This window comes from Nothobranchius furzeri, chromosome 16, assembly GCF_043380555.1.
Source record: "Nothobranchius furzeri strain GRZ-AD chromosome 16, NfurGRZ-RIMD1, whole genome shotgun sequence".
Lineage (NCBI taxonomy): Eukaryota > Metazoa > Chordata > Actinopteri > Cyprinodontiformes > Nothobranchiidae > Nothobranchius > Nothobranchius furzeri.
The window spans coordinates 3,490,713-3,507,849 of NC_091756.1; the positions used below are offsets into that span (position 1 = coordinate 3,490,713).

The following is a 17,137-nucleotide window of genomic DNA, read 5'->3' on the forward strand; positions in this document are numbered from 1 at the left end:
AAGCTGTCGAGGAATATTGGCTCAATCCCGGAGGTCAGGGATGGATTACACCGCGCTGTGAATGCACAAACTCATATAATTGTCGAGATGAGATGCAAGCTTGGAACTTTGGCTGAGATTCAGGCTCTGGCACAAAAGATGGATTCCATCAAGGACAGAGTTGGCGGATCAGCACGGATTGGGATAGATTAATAACGCCATTATTGGATTCAGAGAGGTTGGAGACCAACAGAACTTTAAGACAGAGAGGAAATTATCTCTGTCTGGCCCCAAAACAATTTCTTATCTGAATCTGGTGCCCTTGAGCCGGTGAGGCTGAAGTCATTACCCCCCCTCAGAAGAAACGTGGAATGCTGCCGTCGACATGGTAACTCTGTCTCCCTATCCAAGCCTGGGCGGGACTGCAACCGGTGAAGGCCGCTGAATCGTTTCCAGAGTCACTGTGCTTTCTAAACCCAACGACCTCCCTCCCCTGTCCAAACGGAGGTGACGAGCGCTGCTCATCGCAGATGCATGCACTGATGTGAGGAGAGTCTCCAACCCTACCACCCCACCTAGTGGACACTTATGTTGTGTGATGTCTGAAGTCTGTTGCATTTCAGTCTGAGGTGTTTTTTGCAGAGCAAAGCTGCCCTCCCTGTGGAGGGTAACTCTGAAGTGCCTTTTTGTTTCCTCCATCCGACTCAATCATCATGTAAACCCTCTGATCCCTATTAAGGTAGTGCAACTCGGGTTGCGAATGATCACAATCACCAATTCTTGTCATGTGTCTATGCCTATGTATGTATGTCTGATCTCAGAATTGTGTGTACTGAAACTCTAATGTCCCTCTGGGATTAATAAAGTATCTTTGAATTGAATTGAATTGACTCCTGGGGGTTAAATAGGACTCCACGGACGTTTCTGCACATCTTTGGCACCACCCATGTGCTCTGGGATTTCTGCACTCCGGAGAAGTCCTTGGGAACCAGATGTGAACAAAAAATATCCGTATGAGACCGAACCGACGCAGCCAAGCTCATATCAAACTGACCCAGATGTGAAAGTGGCTATAGAGGCCCCCTGCTCTGTCCCGCATAGGGTGTCTATCAAGTGTGACAATTTCACAGTATTTAAAATCTCATTATTAATATGGTGGCAAAAATGTGTACTTTCATTGTTTGCTAAAGAAGATTCATACAGTATGATTAATAATTATTTTTACATTCCTTTTATTTGCCTAATACAATACAACTTTCCTAAAGTTCTCCATATTTTTCAGGCATCACTGGCCAAGGGCCAGTCCAACCCTAACCTGGCCCAGACTTGAGAGGGGCCAGCCCCTGCCATGAGGCGGAGGAGAGGGAACATCGCCTCTAACACAAACACAGGATGCTGGAGAAGACTAGCACAAACCATAACCTGTGTTCAGAGAAGAATGGAGAATGGGCTTCATTCTTAATAATACTCATGGACATTTAATTAGGGTTTATGTTTGTTGCCCCAGTCAGGATTGAGTCATGGTCATTAAAAACTTTACAAGACCTACTGACTTTAGTGACGTAGTAGGTGTAAAATATTGAATAAAATGTTGTCCTGATTTATTTCTGCTCTCATGAGTAGCTTTATGACCTGCAAATTTACAAATGTATTATACATCATTATCATCATCATCACTCATCAACAGATAGCAAACTAGGTGGCTATAACGGAGAAGAAGAAATTGATTTGGTCTCAGGGATTATTTCTGTTCCATTTTCAAGACAGACATTTTCATAGAAGCTGATCATCATTACGAGATGTCGGTCAACCCTGTCGCTTGTTTGTCTCGGCCAGAGGCGACTCTCAGCCTTGGCTTCCATGGCCAACAAGGCCGGATTAACCATATGGGCAAATGGGCAATTGACCAGGGGGCCACGAACTCTTAAGGGCCCAGGCCCAGGGCAGCAAGGGCACGAGGAAAATACTGTATCTGTAAACTCTTGCTTTATATTAAACTAGGGTGACCATACGTCCTCTTTTCCCCGGACATGTCCACTTTTCACTCTCTGTCCGGGGGGGTCTTGTATGAAAATGTCCGGTTTTTCATCCAGGAGCAGGGATCAAATTATGGGGGAGCTGGATATCCTACACATCCAGGGGAACCGGAAAAAAACATTTTCTACCTATATTACATCATTTATGGACTCTTTTGAGCGGAGAGCACAGAGAGCGGCAGAGCTATGATCGTTGGTGCGCTCCAGGCTGCTGCTTCCAGCGCACGGTCCATTCTCAAAGTGGCGCCACCAAGAAACTATGATTAACACACGATCGTTCATGTCCGTACATGTTCTCTACTTTCTGTCTTATTTGTGCCTGAAGCGCTCTGCTACTGCGGAGCTCATCACCTGTGCTGCGGTGATGTCACCTCACTGACGCAGCATCGAAACGCGCTCTCCGCTTTGTGGTCAGGAGATCCCTTTGATCTGCTCAGAAGTAACTGATGAGGTGAAAAAGTAAGAATCCAGGCAGCAGTTTTTTCTGGAGAGTTTAGAGGAGATGCAGGAAGATGAGAGACAGACAGGACAGGAAATAGTTAAATAAAAACAAGAAAACAAAACAAAGTGTTGAAAAGTATTCAAATCCTCGATTAATTTTTTACTGATTCGAAGCCTGAAAACATTTAACTGGAAAACAATGTGGTCATCTATGTGCTGTGGAGGAACACAGAATAGAGACACAAACCATTGAAAAGACAGAACTAGTCTAAAAGTTTGGGATCAAGAGTGATCCTAATTGCAGAATGGCTAATGCTAAGCTAGCATGTAGCACGCTCAAGATCAAGTGGGGTTCCGAAAAAAATTGCGATGGTGTCAATGATTAAAGTGTACAATCAGGAAAAAAATTCCCACCATCCTGTTTATTTGTAGATGTCTGCAGATGCGGCGCTATGGAGCAGAACCGTAGGAGATAACTGGAGTTCTATTCCGTCTAGTCTTAGCCCTTAAGCGAGCTGCTATTGGAAGGGTGATCTCAGCATCAGCCAATCATGAAGAGCTTAAATGTACGCCCACCACGTGGGCACCCCTTGTGGGTTATATAAGTGGAGCGACTCCACTGTTCGCCTCCGTTTTCTCTTCACGCCAAGCTTAAGAGCTTCTTTTAAGAGCAATTATACAAGAAAAATCTACTCACCGACCATGTCCAGCGACGCCAGGACCTGCCCGGCCTGCCAGACGGGCTCCATCTCCAGCGGCGACCTGCACGCCAAGTGTGAGGTCTGTCTCGGGGCTCACCACGCTGGCCTGGCCTTGACCCCCAGGCCTCGTGCCCGTTTTGTACCGCTCTGCCCGTGGCTGAAAAGGTCCGCCGGGTCGAGTACTTCACCCCCTCCACCGACGAGGAAATTCCGGTGGCTGGCACGTACTCGCTGGACAAGGCGTTACGGTTCTTCAACGTCGGCCAGGAGCCGGCTGGCTCCTACCGATTGGACGATGTCACCGACAGCGAGGAGTACGACGAAGCTGGCTTCCATAGCCCTTCCCTCCTGTACAACACGGAGGTCGACTACGAGGCTAGCTGCCATAGCCCTTTTTCCCTCCTGTACAACACGGAGGTCGACGAGCCTCGTGAGGAGCACGACGAGGCTGGCTGCCGCAGCCATTATTCCCTCCTGTACAACACGGAGGTCGACGAGCCTCGCTCAGCGGGTCCTTCTGCCCCAGTGGTTTCTCGCTCCTCCCTGCCAGCAGTTAGAGCACTGCTCCAGGAGCTGCCCGCCATCATCTCCGCGGCTGCGACCCGCAGGTGGCTAGCCGTTCCAGAACCGGCTCCCCTGAGGCGGATGAATTGGCGGGAATTTTTGGGGCAACACAGACGCGCTGTCCAGACCCCGTCTGGCCGCACTTCCCCGCTGCCATGAGCTGCTGGTCCGCCGCCTTCTCCGAGCCTGCCAGGCTCGAGGCGCCAATTTCCACATATGCACCCATTACCAAGGTCGAGGGCTTCTCCGACCAGGGCTGGCCATCCGTTCCTCCACTGGAGCCGGACTTGGCCTCGCTGTGTGGCGTCAAGAACCACCTCACTGGACCGCGAGCAGTTGCCGCTTCTAAGTATGACCAGCTGCTGAGGCAGCTCGCCGATCGCGCACACCAGTGCGCCTTCCAGACCGGCGCTGCAGGAAATAACATCGCCTTCTCGCCTTTGGCGTTTCCAAAATGGTGGAGGAGCTTGACTCTCCTGTCGAGTCAAAAACCATCATTACTAAAACTGCTGATGCCATCCTCAATCTGTGCGCTGCTGTACTCACCGGTTCTGCTCGCATTGCTGCCTGGCAGACCCTTATCCAGCGGCCTTGTGGCTCATGGCCCTGCCCTCCATTCCTGAACACCTGCACAGAGAGATGCTGGAAGGCCACATCACCTCTGACGTTCTGTTTGGTCCCCATCTTACGAGCATCATCTAGAGGGCTCAGCAGCTGAACTTTCAGCCACGGTGCGAGACCTGGTCCACTCTCGGTCAGCCTCGCACTCCGGCCGTTCCCCCAGAGGATGGGACGAACGGCGCAGAAACTCCATGCGCCCAGCTGCACGGCCCGCCCCGCGGAGCCGGCCTCCCGCTGAGGCGGGACCAGGGAGTTGGCGGCCAACGGTTCCGAACGAGCCAGTAGACACAGCCTTGGCAGTCACAGGAACCTCGCCGAAAACAACCACGAAAACGACTCGTTGGGGGGAATATGTGTGCTTATGGCTGCAATGTTAACTCTGTGAATTATTTTGGTTTTGAAATAAAAACCCAAAAAACGTCACATCGAGAGCAGAATCCTACAGTCCTCTGCAGAACCTTCTGCCGAATCCTCACACATGATGTTCCCCGCACCAAGCACTGCAGCACATCTGCATGTTCACACAGTCGGACTCGGTCATGTTACACGGGTAGCTGTAAGGGTGCGCTCCATTTGCGCACCGCCCCCAGCCTACGGCCAGGCCCGACTCATCCCGCTTCCCCCACAACTTTGGGTGGGACGGGATGTCATGGCGCTGTCGCGACCACGCGCAAAGCGCGCACATTGCGCGGCTCCATCCGCTGGCACTTTGACGTTCCCGTGCACGAGCCCGGCTCCCACTCGTCCTTCATGGACTCCACGCTCTGCGGTGCGGATCAGCCTCTTCCAGCTGTTTCACACTTGCTTTTTCGATCACAGCCCTCCATGGGTCGCTCCCAGTTCTCTGGTACGAGCGACGGCGGTAAGGGCGCGAAACCAATCCTCAGACGTTGCTCACGTGACCTCGAGCACACGTCCGCTGTCGGAACGCGCGCACGAATGCCTCCCTTTCGGCTACTCGCTAGCCCAGCGCACTTTCTCCAAATGTCCGGAGACCGCGCTGCAGCCACTGCGCACGGCGGAAACGAGGGTTTTATTTTACCGGGACGATCTGCTCCGATGCGCCCGGTCCGAGGACGGGGCGTCAGTGCAAACCAGGAGGTTAACAAAGCATCTGTCAACCCTGGGGTTTTCTATAAACTGGGGGAAGAACTCTGTTCTTCCATCCCAGTCGATTATGTTTCTCGGGGGGGAGCTGAACGCCTCTCTAATGAGAGCACGTTCGTCGCCGGTGAGAGCGGCAGATCTCACCACGGTGATCTCCCGCGTGCAACCCCGCGAGATCGTGAGAGCCCTGTTAGTCATGAGACTTCTGGGCATGATGGCTGCAGCCCACTCGGTGGTGCTGCTGGGGTTGTTGCGCTCGAGGCGCCTGCAAAGTTGGTTCATCTGCCTCCGGGTACACCCGATACGTCAGAAGAGACGTATGTTGAGGGTTCTCCCCTCAGTGGGCGGGGACCTCGCTCACTGGGGGAATCCCTGCATCCCCTCACACGGGATTCCCATCGGACGTCCTGCGTCACACGTAGCTGTGTTTACGGATGCGTCACTGTCTGGGGTGGAGGGCACGTGCTTGTTACGCGGCAGATCGCTGGCCCTCCCACACGCACGAGCACATAAATGTGTTGGAGCTTAGGACAATGAGGAATGTGTTCATGCACTTCGCTGCCCTTCTCGATGGCCGTCATGTCGAAGTTCACACAGACAACCAGGTGGCGGCAGCCTACATAAATCGCCAAGGGGGAGTTCGATCCCCCCCTCTATTGCGCATAGCCACAGGTTTACTGTGTTGGGCACATGTCCACCTGCTGTGCCACCTACATTCCGGGGATCCTGAATGTAGCGGCAGACATCTTGTCGAGAGGGGGTCCCCGCGACTCCGACTGGCGTTTGCATCCCGCGCTGATATCACAGATTTGGATAAGGTTCGGGGAACCGTGTGGATCTGTTCACAGCTCGCAAAAACGCTCAGTGTCGCCTGTGGTTTTCCCTGAGTCTCCGGGACCAAACCTCGCTCGGAGCGGACGCCTTCTCACACCAGCCCGGGCTTCGAACGCTCCTTTATGCGTTTCCACCAGTCCCTCTGATTCCCCATCTCCTGGAGCGAATTCAGTCAGAACAGCTCTCGGTAATTCTGGTGGCTCCCAGACGCTTGTCCGCGTCATGGCTTCCGGACCAGCAAGCGCTACTGTCCGGCTCCCCGTGGAGACTCCCGCGAAGGGAGGACGCCCCTCCCCGGGCGGATGGGATAATCAGACATCCTCCGGAAATAAGCCATCGGCTGTGGGTCTGGCCGATGAGCGGTTTCGATTAGGGGTTTCTGGGCTGCCGCATGATGTGGTCATCACGATTCAGAGTGCGCGGGCGCCCTCTACCATTGCATCTTACGCTGCTAAATGGGCAGCTTTCCAGAACTGGGGCACAGAGCGGAATGTTCAAGCGCTCTCCTGCCAGCTGGCGGATGTCCTATCGTTTCTGCAGATACTGATGGACAGGGGCCTCGCATTCAGCACTATTAAAACATATGCTGCAGCTATCTCATCCTGTCACCAGGGTTTTGGTGATGGATCTGTTTTCAGTCATCCCCTCACAAAACGTTTTCTAAAAGGTGTCAGAAGGAACAGACCTGTGTCCCGTCCGCTAATTCCCCAGTGGGATCTAACGGTGGTTCTGCGTGGCTTATCTGAAGCCCCATTTGAGCCCTTGGACCAGGTCTCACTCATGTTCCTGTCACTTACACCTGCCTTGCTGCTGGCACTGGCATCAGTCACGAGAGTGAGCGACCAAACCGCCCTCTCAGTGGCTCCCGCACGCCTCAGGATCCGGAAAGATGGCGGGTCTGCTGTTTTATGCCCCAACCCAGCCTTTGTGCCCAAAAAACATTAATACTTCCTTCAAATCCAGGTCAATTTTCATTGGCTGGACTTTTTCCTCCTCCCCATAATTCTGAGGAGAAGGCGGCTTCCCATCTTCTCTGCCCGGTGCGCGCGCTCGCACGATATGTGTCACGCACTTCAGGGATTCGCCGCTCACAAATCATGTTTGTGCACTACAGGGAGTCTTCCCTTGGGCAAGCGCTGGTGGCCCAGTGCCTTTGACTCTGGCTATGTGACGCCAGTTCACTCGCTTACACATCACTGGGGCTGGATCCTCCTGAGACACTCAGGGCTCACTCAGCCAGAGGGATTTCCTCTTCTGTGGCGCCCCACAGTGGTGTGTCAATGGAAGACATTTGTCAGGCTGCTTCATGGGCTTCACCCTGTTCCTTTACTCGTTCTTATTTACGAGATGTGTCTTCAGGATCCATCACTCGTTCAGTGCTTGGACCTCAGCAGGCTGAGTGAACGCATTATGGCACCTCATCGGCCCTGCTTGAATGAATTTCATCCTCTTGTGGATGATATTTTTTAGTGGTGGCCCCACTCTTCTCTCTGGCTGCCTCAGCCTTTTAAGCCCTGGGCTGAGGCTGAGCGACCCCCACTAAAAGGAGACATGTTGGGTGTGTCCATTGGTTGAGCTAACCAGTGTGGCATAAACCCATCCAGCTGTGCTTTATTCCAATAGCAGCTCGCTTAAGGGCTAAGACTAGACGAAATAGAACGTTGGTTACGTATTGTAACCCCAGATTCTATGAGTCTAGTCGCAGCCCTTAAGCCACTTGGCCACACTGGTTCTGTTAGGACTAAGAGCCATCGGAGGCGAACAGTGGAGTCGCTCCACTTATATAACCCACAAGGGGTGCCCACGTGGTGGGCGTACATTTAAGCTCTTCATGATTGGCTGATGCTGAGATCACCCTTCCAATAGCAGCTCGCTTAAGGGCTGCGACTAGACTCATAGAATCTGGGGTTACAATACGTAACCAACGTTTGTGTTGTTGCTACTAGTCTGCTCCAAACACCGCAGCAGGTATATGGAAAGCCGTCGTAGCATGGAATTCACAAACACTTTTATATTTGAATACAACTTGGACTTGTTACCAACCTGTACAACATATATGCCACCATTACATCGTAACCAGTAGAAATTAATTGTTAGTAGAAATAATTAAATTCTACTGAGCATATGTGGATATATTTATATATTAATGAAATATAGGTAACACTATTTTCCGTAAAATATTTATTAAAAATAAATATCGAGTATTATATTTTAAATACATTTTCTACAAATAGATTTAGAAAACAGTCCATTTTAATGTTCATACCATGTTACACCTGCAGTCATTCTCAAGGATAATTGTTATCATTTTGTTGTATCTGCAGTGATGCGGGCGTTGTACCGGTCTGTAGTGGTGAAGAGAGAGCTGAGTCAAAAAACGAAGCTCTTGATTTACCGGACGATCTACTTTCCTACCCTCACCTATGGTCACGGGCTTTGGGTAGTGACTGAGATCGCGGATACAAGCAGCCCGAATGAAAACTTTCTTTATTTTGTTAAATTTACCGGCCTGCCACTTCTGTTTGGGCTTGACTTCTTGCCAGAATTGACACGGCTCACGAAAAAATTTGAGCTCATGCCGAAACGATCGCTGCACGGCGCGAGCCTTCGTGGCGCTTCGCAGCTGATGTGACCGAGAGCGTAGGTGGACAAGGGCACCAATTAGAAGCGCTGGTCATTCCACGGCGCTTCGCGGCGCATTGTCGCGCTTCTGCGTCTGGTGTATTCTGGGCGTAAGGAACAGTTTGTTAAAAAAACATAATGAGCGGAAGTCCACGTCAGCACAGAGACCGCCCCATACACTCTTTATATCACCATTGCATAATCTTTTGAAAAAAGGACACGACCACTTAAAAAGTGACCTAAGGCTCCCTGGTGCAGGCTCAGCGTTGTGGCTGCATCAGGACCCGATAACCCGAGGGGGTTTGGTCTACTTCCTTCTGTCCCTGCATCAACAATAGAGGAACTCCAACAAAGCCAATTCACAAGAGGTGCTGGTAAGTTAAGTTAACTACACCTTTTATAGGTGAAATTTATGTTTGAAAGGTGTAAAATATATTTTAAATACTGGCTGGGTTACCTAAAATAGATTTAGAAAAACTGTCCATTTTAATATTCATAACTAGTCACACCTGCAGTCATGATCAAGGATAATTGTCGTCATTTTGTTGCACAAAGCTGGAATGAAAGTTACTTTGAAATAATTCAATGGTATTTCAAATAAATGATGGCTGTGATGACTTTTTTAGATCAGACTTTTTTAGATCATCTTTATGATTTAAATCAGTGGTTCCCAAACAGAGGCGGTTTTACCATTAGGCATAGGTCGGCGGCTGCCTGGGGCCCCCTTGTGTTGGGGGGCCTCCTAGCCCTGACCGACGGCACCCCTCTGTTAATGCCAAAATATTCTTATTACCACCCTGTTGCCGCAGACGGGATTGGACATGCTTCTCATTACCATAATTCCTGAACCGTTCAAGATATCATTAAATTTCCAAAAGTGCGGAAAAGATTAAAAATGGGGCTTTCCGTGCATATACAATACATTACGGTAGCCACCGGGATTCCCTGTCTTGAGTGCAACAAATCACAACACAGATTCAGAGACGTGCTGAGTTTGTCATCCAAAATGCTCCGTTTTATAACTTTTGAACGGCTGATCAGATTCAGAAAATTCCAACGGTTCCTAAAAGTACATAAAAGCAGCTTTCAAACGATCTATAGCATGAAGCAATCAGAGCTGGGCAAAATATCGCTACGAGGGGAAATCCTGCTGTACAGCCTGATTGAAACGGAGCGCAGCACCGCGGTGGAAGCGGATAACGGAACGGGGAAGCTAATCAGCATAAAAACCAGCAAGAAATTATGGAAATGCCTCAAAGAAAATCAACACGATCTATTAGGTGTCCCAGATGGCTTATATCTGAAGACAGTGACCACGAAGAAGGACAGATCCCCGGTGAATGTTTGTTCAGTCTTTATTTTTTATTTTTTTATTTGAACAACCCTCAACTATTTGCTAATTGTAAGATTCAGCATCATTCCAGCACTATTTATCTTTTTACCATAAATAATTATTTTTGCTAAAATGTGCATGAGAAGCACCCCATGGCAATGTGAGGTGCGCAGGACTCTGCCTGCAGCTGGAGAGAAACTGCTTCAAGGTCTACCATCAAATAAAAACGTCTGAAAGTTAAATGGTCTTAAAAACTGTTAAAAGATACCAAGTTTCAAACTTTTATAAGAATAGATGCATTACAGATCAAAGTTTAAATTGTTCATTCCAAATTGTTTGCCCAGTAATTTTGAAGTTCCTGTTCAGTAATAACGGTAAAAAAAAAGTCGAATCTGTTTTTTGCTTTTTTCACTTTTAAGTTGATTTTTTTACGGCTTTAATAGAAATAAATTCTAAATACAAACCATACACTGAAAGCTGAGGTTGTTCTGACAAAAGGAGAGAGTTACACACACTTTGCACTTTTTATTACAATTTTACAGCCATAAGATTAAAAAAATACCAGGCAGTCCTGTTATAATTATGGTCATAAGAGGGTTATTAAGACGGCGATGCACAAACAGGAAGTGATTTGTAGTCATTCCACTCCAATCCAGTTGGTGGCGGTAATGCACCAAATTGTTGTTTGCCAAGTGCCATAAGACCACAAATAAGAATAAGAAGAGAGGCGGGAGCGTTCGTAACAAACTCAAAGCGATAGTCAAAACATGAAGCATGAAATGGAGTTATCCTAGTGGCTCCAATAAGAGAAAGCAGCAGCTTGCTTCATAAAAGCTTTTATCTTCACTTCTGAAAGTGACGTAGTTTCTCGATGTAAACATCAAAAGGAAGCAGAAAGGAAAGACAATGGAAAATGTTTAAAGGGAGGTAAACATAGACCAAAATGGAAAATAGAAAAAAAATAACTAAGGCTCTGCTTTAGCACAGGAGCCCTGACAGGAAGAAGAAAGCAGAGCAAATATTGAAAGCGCTCAAAGGGAGAGAAATACAGGAAAAAAGAGGAGGACTAATAAAAAGGGAAAATAACTCATGTCAGAAGAGGGGAGAGTTTCACAAATCCAGTTAAAGGTAAGATTGTCAAAAATTTTGTACAAGGGGGCCCATGTCTGTGTTCGCCTTGAGCCTCCAAATTGCTAAATCCGCCCCTGTTCCCAAACTTATTTAGCCGCGCACCCCCCAGCCCCCACATCAGGGCATGGCTATATATATGTATATATCTATATATATATATATATATATATACACACATATATATATATATATATGTGTATATATATATATATATATACACATATATATATATGTGTATATATATATATATATATATATATATATATGTGTATATATATATATATACACATATATATATATATATATATATATATACACATATATATCAGACGTCAAGCTAAACAAGCAGGGTTAAAAAAATATGATCGACCTTTTTCCCCATCACTTTCATTTTTTAAATAGTAATTAATAAGCATTCGATACCATTACAATTTCCTCTGATTTAATTTTAAATAAATATTTAGAGTGCCCAGGTAGCACATAAAAAAATAAAATTTAACGGTTTTCTTAAAGTAGGAACGTTTAACCTGTGCGGCCAGAGCGCTCTCCTTCCTTCTGCTCTGGTAAACCTGAGCTGATCACCTACTTGTGCGTAATCAAATGTCTATAGGGGACAAGATGGAAAAGCTATTTTGCCTCAGATCGACTTATTGCTGTTTTATGGTGAGGCTGAATCTGCGATCAGCTGCCACGCGGACTGGAATAACAAATGCTGCAGTAACATGAGTTGTAGTCAGGTTCGGAGTCACTGGCTGGAGCGGACCCGATAATACGTCATCCCAAAATAGAAGCTAATATCTTCATTTGACCTGGAATGAAAAATGTTATAAAACCTCTTAAAAGTTTTTATCACAGAGGAGGCAGCGCTCATCTCTGCCTTCAGTCTGACGGCGCGCCGGAGTTTGTGTGTGTGTGTGTGTGTGTGTGTGTGTGTGTGTGTGTGTGTGTGTGTGTGTGTGTGTGTGTGTGTGTGTGTGTGTGTGTGTGTGTGTGTGTGTGTGTGTGTGTGTGTGTGCGGCACAGCTCCATGAGCCTCTCCAGTCACCACGTCTAGTTATCGGCGCTATTTAATCCAATGTTGTAAAATAACTTCTGCCCAGCCCAGATGTGCTCACATGTGCCCCCGTGAGCCGTGGTTCCGCTGGAACGCGTCTGACCTCTGACAGACCAACACATTCTCACACCCTAAGCGTCGGAAACAAACGCTTGGTCAGCCACCCTCCACGTCAGACCGCAGACGCCAAAAGTGCCCTTTTTCGTTACTTATGTGCGAAAAGGGGATTTTCCCTTTTGTAACTGCAGATCCCAATGCAGCGTAAAACTGACGTGATTAGATGTCCGCTGATGCGGCACCGAACCAGCTCGTTTAACCGCACCTAAACCTCAACGTTTCACTATTTATAACCGTCCCCTCTCCCTCATCCTAACCTTAACCCTCTTGCTACCTAAAACGTTACTCTCACTGCGATCAAGCGTTTGTTTCCCACGCATTCTGACTCTGACAGTCAGAGTCTGACTGTGAATTTTCGTATTTGCCGCCCAAGGGGAACGTTAGAACATACCATCTGGCGAGGGGGAGGTTACACATACCCTCTACTCACCGTGGTAGTTGAAACCTCCCCCTCGCGTTGGCTCGGTCCAAACTCGACCAATCACGAGGCGGCTCCCGCCGTTCACTTCATAGAGCCGGCTTTTAGAGCGATCGACACATCACTAACGTGTTCGCTGGCAAGATGGTTAAGGTTAGGATAGGGGTGAGGGGAAGGTTAAATAAGAGGACAAGGCTAAGGTGAGGCACAATGAGCTTGTTTGGTGCCCTGGCTGCGGACATCCTATCGCGTCAGTGTAACGCTGCATTGGGATCTGCAGTCAAATAAGGGGAAAACCCCTTTTCGCACATAAGTAACGAAAAAGGGCACTTTTGGCGTCAGGGGTCTGACGTGGAGGGTGGCTGACCAAGCGTTTGTTTTTGACGCGCTGGGAGTGAGAATGTGTTGGACAGACGCACTCTGAACTTCAGATCTTCAGAGCGCTGTTAAAAGAATCATGTCTTGATTTATTTTGTTACATCCACAATGTTCTGTGTGTGAGGTTTACAACGTCAGAACACCTGCATGAGACAGGTGTTAATTACAATCTGCCAGAATGACTCACCACCTTCAGATTCCTCCGACACCGTTAAAAATGATCAAATACGGAACATATCGGCGTGCGCAGGCCAGAGTGCTGAAGCTCGGCGCATTGTTATTATGAAGCTAGGGCACATGTGGAGGACACGCGCGCAAAAATATTCTTGTTTTCAATTACATTTATTGGGCCCACTTATATTTTCTTAGGCCCACCCACAAATGAGTTTCTGGCTACGCTAATGGTGACATATGACAGACTTCTCTGAGCTCCGCAGCCATTACACTTTTCACCTCGCGCACCCCCTAGCAGCAGCTCGCGCACCCCAGGGGTGCGTGCACCACACTTTGGGAATCCCTGATTTAAATGATCTATTTTTATGCTTTATTCCCTCTAGTGCAAGCCTTCCAGACATCCATCCTTCTGTTCGTTCTCCTCTATTTTGTTTTTTTTTAATGAAGTTCATAATTGTGACTGTTTCATGATTGTTCAAACATATATAAACTTTATTTTCCTACTTCTGTTAACTTACCGAGGCCAACACTGCTGTTCTCCAGAAGGTAGCTAAGATGGTCAAACATGGCTTTCTGGTTCTGGCGGCTGATTCGACAAAAGTAGCACAGGAAACGACAACAGTTTGCCACCATTTTCGGAAAGGTTATTTCCTGCAAACATGAAGAGGAATTTCATTTTAAAAATGATACTAATTCTTGTGAATTATGCATACAGTTGTTTGAATAAACAAATGAGTTGTGAGATGAAAACGTGTTATGGTAGCTTTTTGTACAGTGACGATACTTTACAAGTGATGAGCTTCGCTCTCCCATATTCCAGGTAGAATTGACAAAGCTCCTCGGATGAGAAGAGAAATGTCTTCAAGAAACCAAAGAAGTCCAGTTGCCTTCATCTGAACGCTTTGGCTTAAGCTGCATAGTTCTGGACACACGAGTTTGCTTTTAATTTGTTGGTTTTTGTGGTTGAAGGTTAACTCAGCGACTTTGTTGCTGTTGCTAACGACTTTTCAACCCCATCAACAACTTTTTATCCAAAAAGCTCTTAGCGACCAACCTATCCAAATTTTTGGAGAACCCTTTGCTACTTCTGTAGAAGTTTCGTGTAGAGATTCTCGGCAGATTAACAAAAGAATTGTGTTTTTCCACAAACTAAAACAACTCAGACCGATGCAGCTCGGCCCGACCACTGTTCCCAAGGGCACGGTTCGGTATTTTCCCTCTACTTTCTCCTCCATTTTAGTCCCTGCTCTGTTGAGGTACCTGGCAAGGCTGAGCCAGGCCAGAATCCAGATTTCTGTGGTTACCTCACACTGATCACCTCAAGTTATTTTGTCATGAGTTAAAATCGTGCACCCCCTGCGGCTGCCGCCATATGAGAATGAGGAGAACAGGAGGTCTGAGCTATGTCCTAAAAAAGAACTGTTTGGATCACCACACCAAACTTGTCTTAATATAGCTTTGATTATAATTTTAGGATTTATTTTACACGTGAAAGCAATTTGGGCCATTTTATTCATACTAAACTATCATTGTAGCTAATACAATAGTTTTTATTTTCCTCCATTTTAACCCAAAGACAGACCAACATGTTTTAAAAATTTTCAATGAAAAAGATCTAGGGGATATATACATACATATTTATTTATTTTCATTTTAGATGTTGGGGGGGGGGGGGGGGGGGGGATGAACGCCAATGGGGCCTGATCGATATAAAAAATGTTCTTTCTTTCTTTCTTTCTTTCTTTCTTTCTTTCTGATAACTTCACACATATGCAAATTAGCATGTGACATCATCTGGCGACATCTGGGGGACTTTTTGGGTCAACTCCAGCTACTTTCTATCGGGTTCAGTTGGCAACACTGCGAGTGAATTTCCCCACCGTGGGATTAAAAGAGTATTTTCTATTACATATATATATATATATATATATATATATATATATATATATATATATATATATAGAGAGAGAGAGAGAGAGAGAGAGAGAGAGAGAGAGAGAGAGAGAGAGAGATCTACTAATGTGCCACAAACAAGACGCAATATCACCAACCATTCCCATTTTATTAAGGTGTATCCATATAAATGGCCCACTCTGTAAATAGTTTTGCACTGATTATCCCCTCCCTGGCCTGCCACCTTAAGCCGGGCGTACTCTGTGCGACTTTTTCACTTTTTTGAGCCGATTTTCCACTCGTGCGAGAATCCACGACATCGGGGCAAGTTTTGCGCCGAGCAGTCGTGTAGTGTACAGGGGGTTACGAGAGGCGATTAACACCACGTGGCCAGCTACCAATCAGCAGTCGTGAGGTCGCACAGACTTCTGGTGTGTTTAATATTTCGCTCGTCCCTCGTGAGGGTATCGCACTGTTGAAGCGGCGCTGCGAGCAGCTGCGATCCAAAAAGTATCAGAACCGCTCACGGCGCATGCGCAATCCTGCATCAACGCCGGTCGCTCGCTACTTCCCTAATAACACACGCTGTTCGTTTTTGTTTCTACACGTTTTTTTACTCACAAAGATTGTCAAGAAAGCGTGTTTGTCGTGTTCATGTCAAATTAAACTGATCACAAAACACAGATTTACTTTCTTTATTTCGTTTTCCTCATCCAACCCCCATAAATCCCTGTGTGTCCTCCTGCAGCACTCCCGAAGGACAACAGGCAAAACAAGACAAAAAAGCCTGACGTGTTGAGTAAAAACTGCTATTTTTAGCATATTTTTAGGGCCGACGTGTTGCTACCAGACGTACAGTGTGAGCATTCAGGTCGCATGCGAGAACTGGGTCGTACAGTGTGAGCACATGGCTCGTGAGATCTGCTCTGCGAGGAAGTCGTACAGTTTGAGCTGAAGCTGAACGCTGCGAGTGAAAAAGTCACACAGTGTACGCCCGGCTTTACCCTGGTGGAGGGGTTTGAGTGTCCCAATGATCCTACACTCTAAATAAAACTGGTTTTAAGTGCTCGGAAGCACTTTCAGTGCCCTGGAGAAGCTTTTCTGTTGAATAACCTTATTTTGCTAGTTATTTGGGGAACTGAGTTTTCTAAGAGGGATTGGCACATCACTTACTTACTTTTAGTTCCTTGAAAAACCTTTTTAGTCTGTTAAAGGTCTTATATGGCTAATAAACATACAGTTCCTGACAAAAGTCTTGTCGCTTGTGCACAGACCTAAAGTGCTGCTAAAAATAATTCTAATGCAGATTTAGTTCCAAGAAATGGGTCATTTTAATCCAAACTGCTTTTGTAATAATGCTTCAATGCAAAACTAAACCAACAAAAAGGGTTCTAATATTCACTGCTTGGTAAAGCCCATTGAGTCGATTTTTGCCAAGACATAAGTGTTGTTGCCTTGTCATATGAGCTTCACCTGTGACTAATAATGGATGAATTAGTTGTCAGGTGTGTATGAAAATAACCCCAGTACACTAGACCCATCAACTGCAACTAGATCTCTGCAAACATGCCTAAGATTCATCCTAAGACTAAAGTGTTGGTTATCAAGAGACTGAAGTCCAAATCCACCACTGACCTGGCACACACCTTCAGTGTGTCTCAGCATCAAATTCAGAGGAGAAAGAAAAGATTTGAAGAGACTAGAGAAGTTCTTGACAAGCCCAGGTCAGGCAGA

At 47.0% G+C, this 17,137-nt stretch overlaps 1 protein-coding gene across 3 annotated transcripts in view; it reads right to left on the reverse strand.

Annotated features, from left to right (window-relative positions):
* The window catches only part of ryr2a (ryanodine receptor 2a (cardiac)), a 710,821-nt gene that overhangs the window by 458,869 nt on the left and 234,815 nt on the right, over positions 1–17,137 (reverse strand). For all 3 annotated transcript variants that reach the window (XM_070545357.1, XM_070545356.1, XM_070545355.1), the window contains exon 46: positions 14,029–14,161. In XM_070545357.1, coding sequence (XP_070401458.1) covers positions 14,029–14,161 — 133 coding nt within the window. The remainder of the gene's footprint in view (positions 1–14,028; positions 14,162–17,137) is intronic.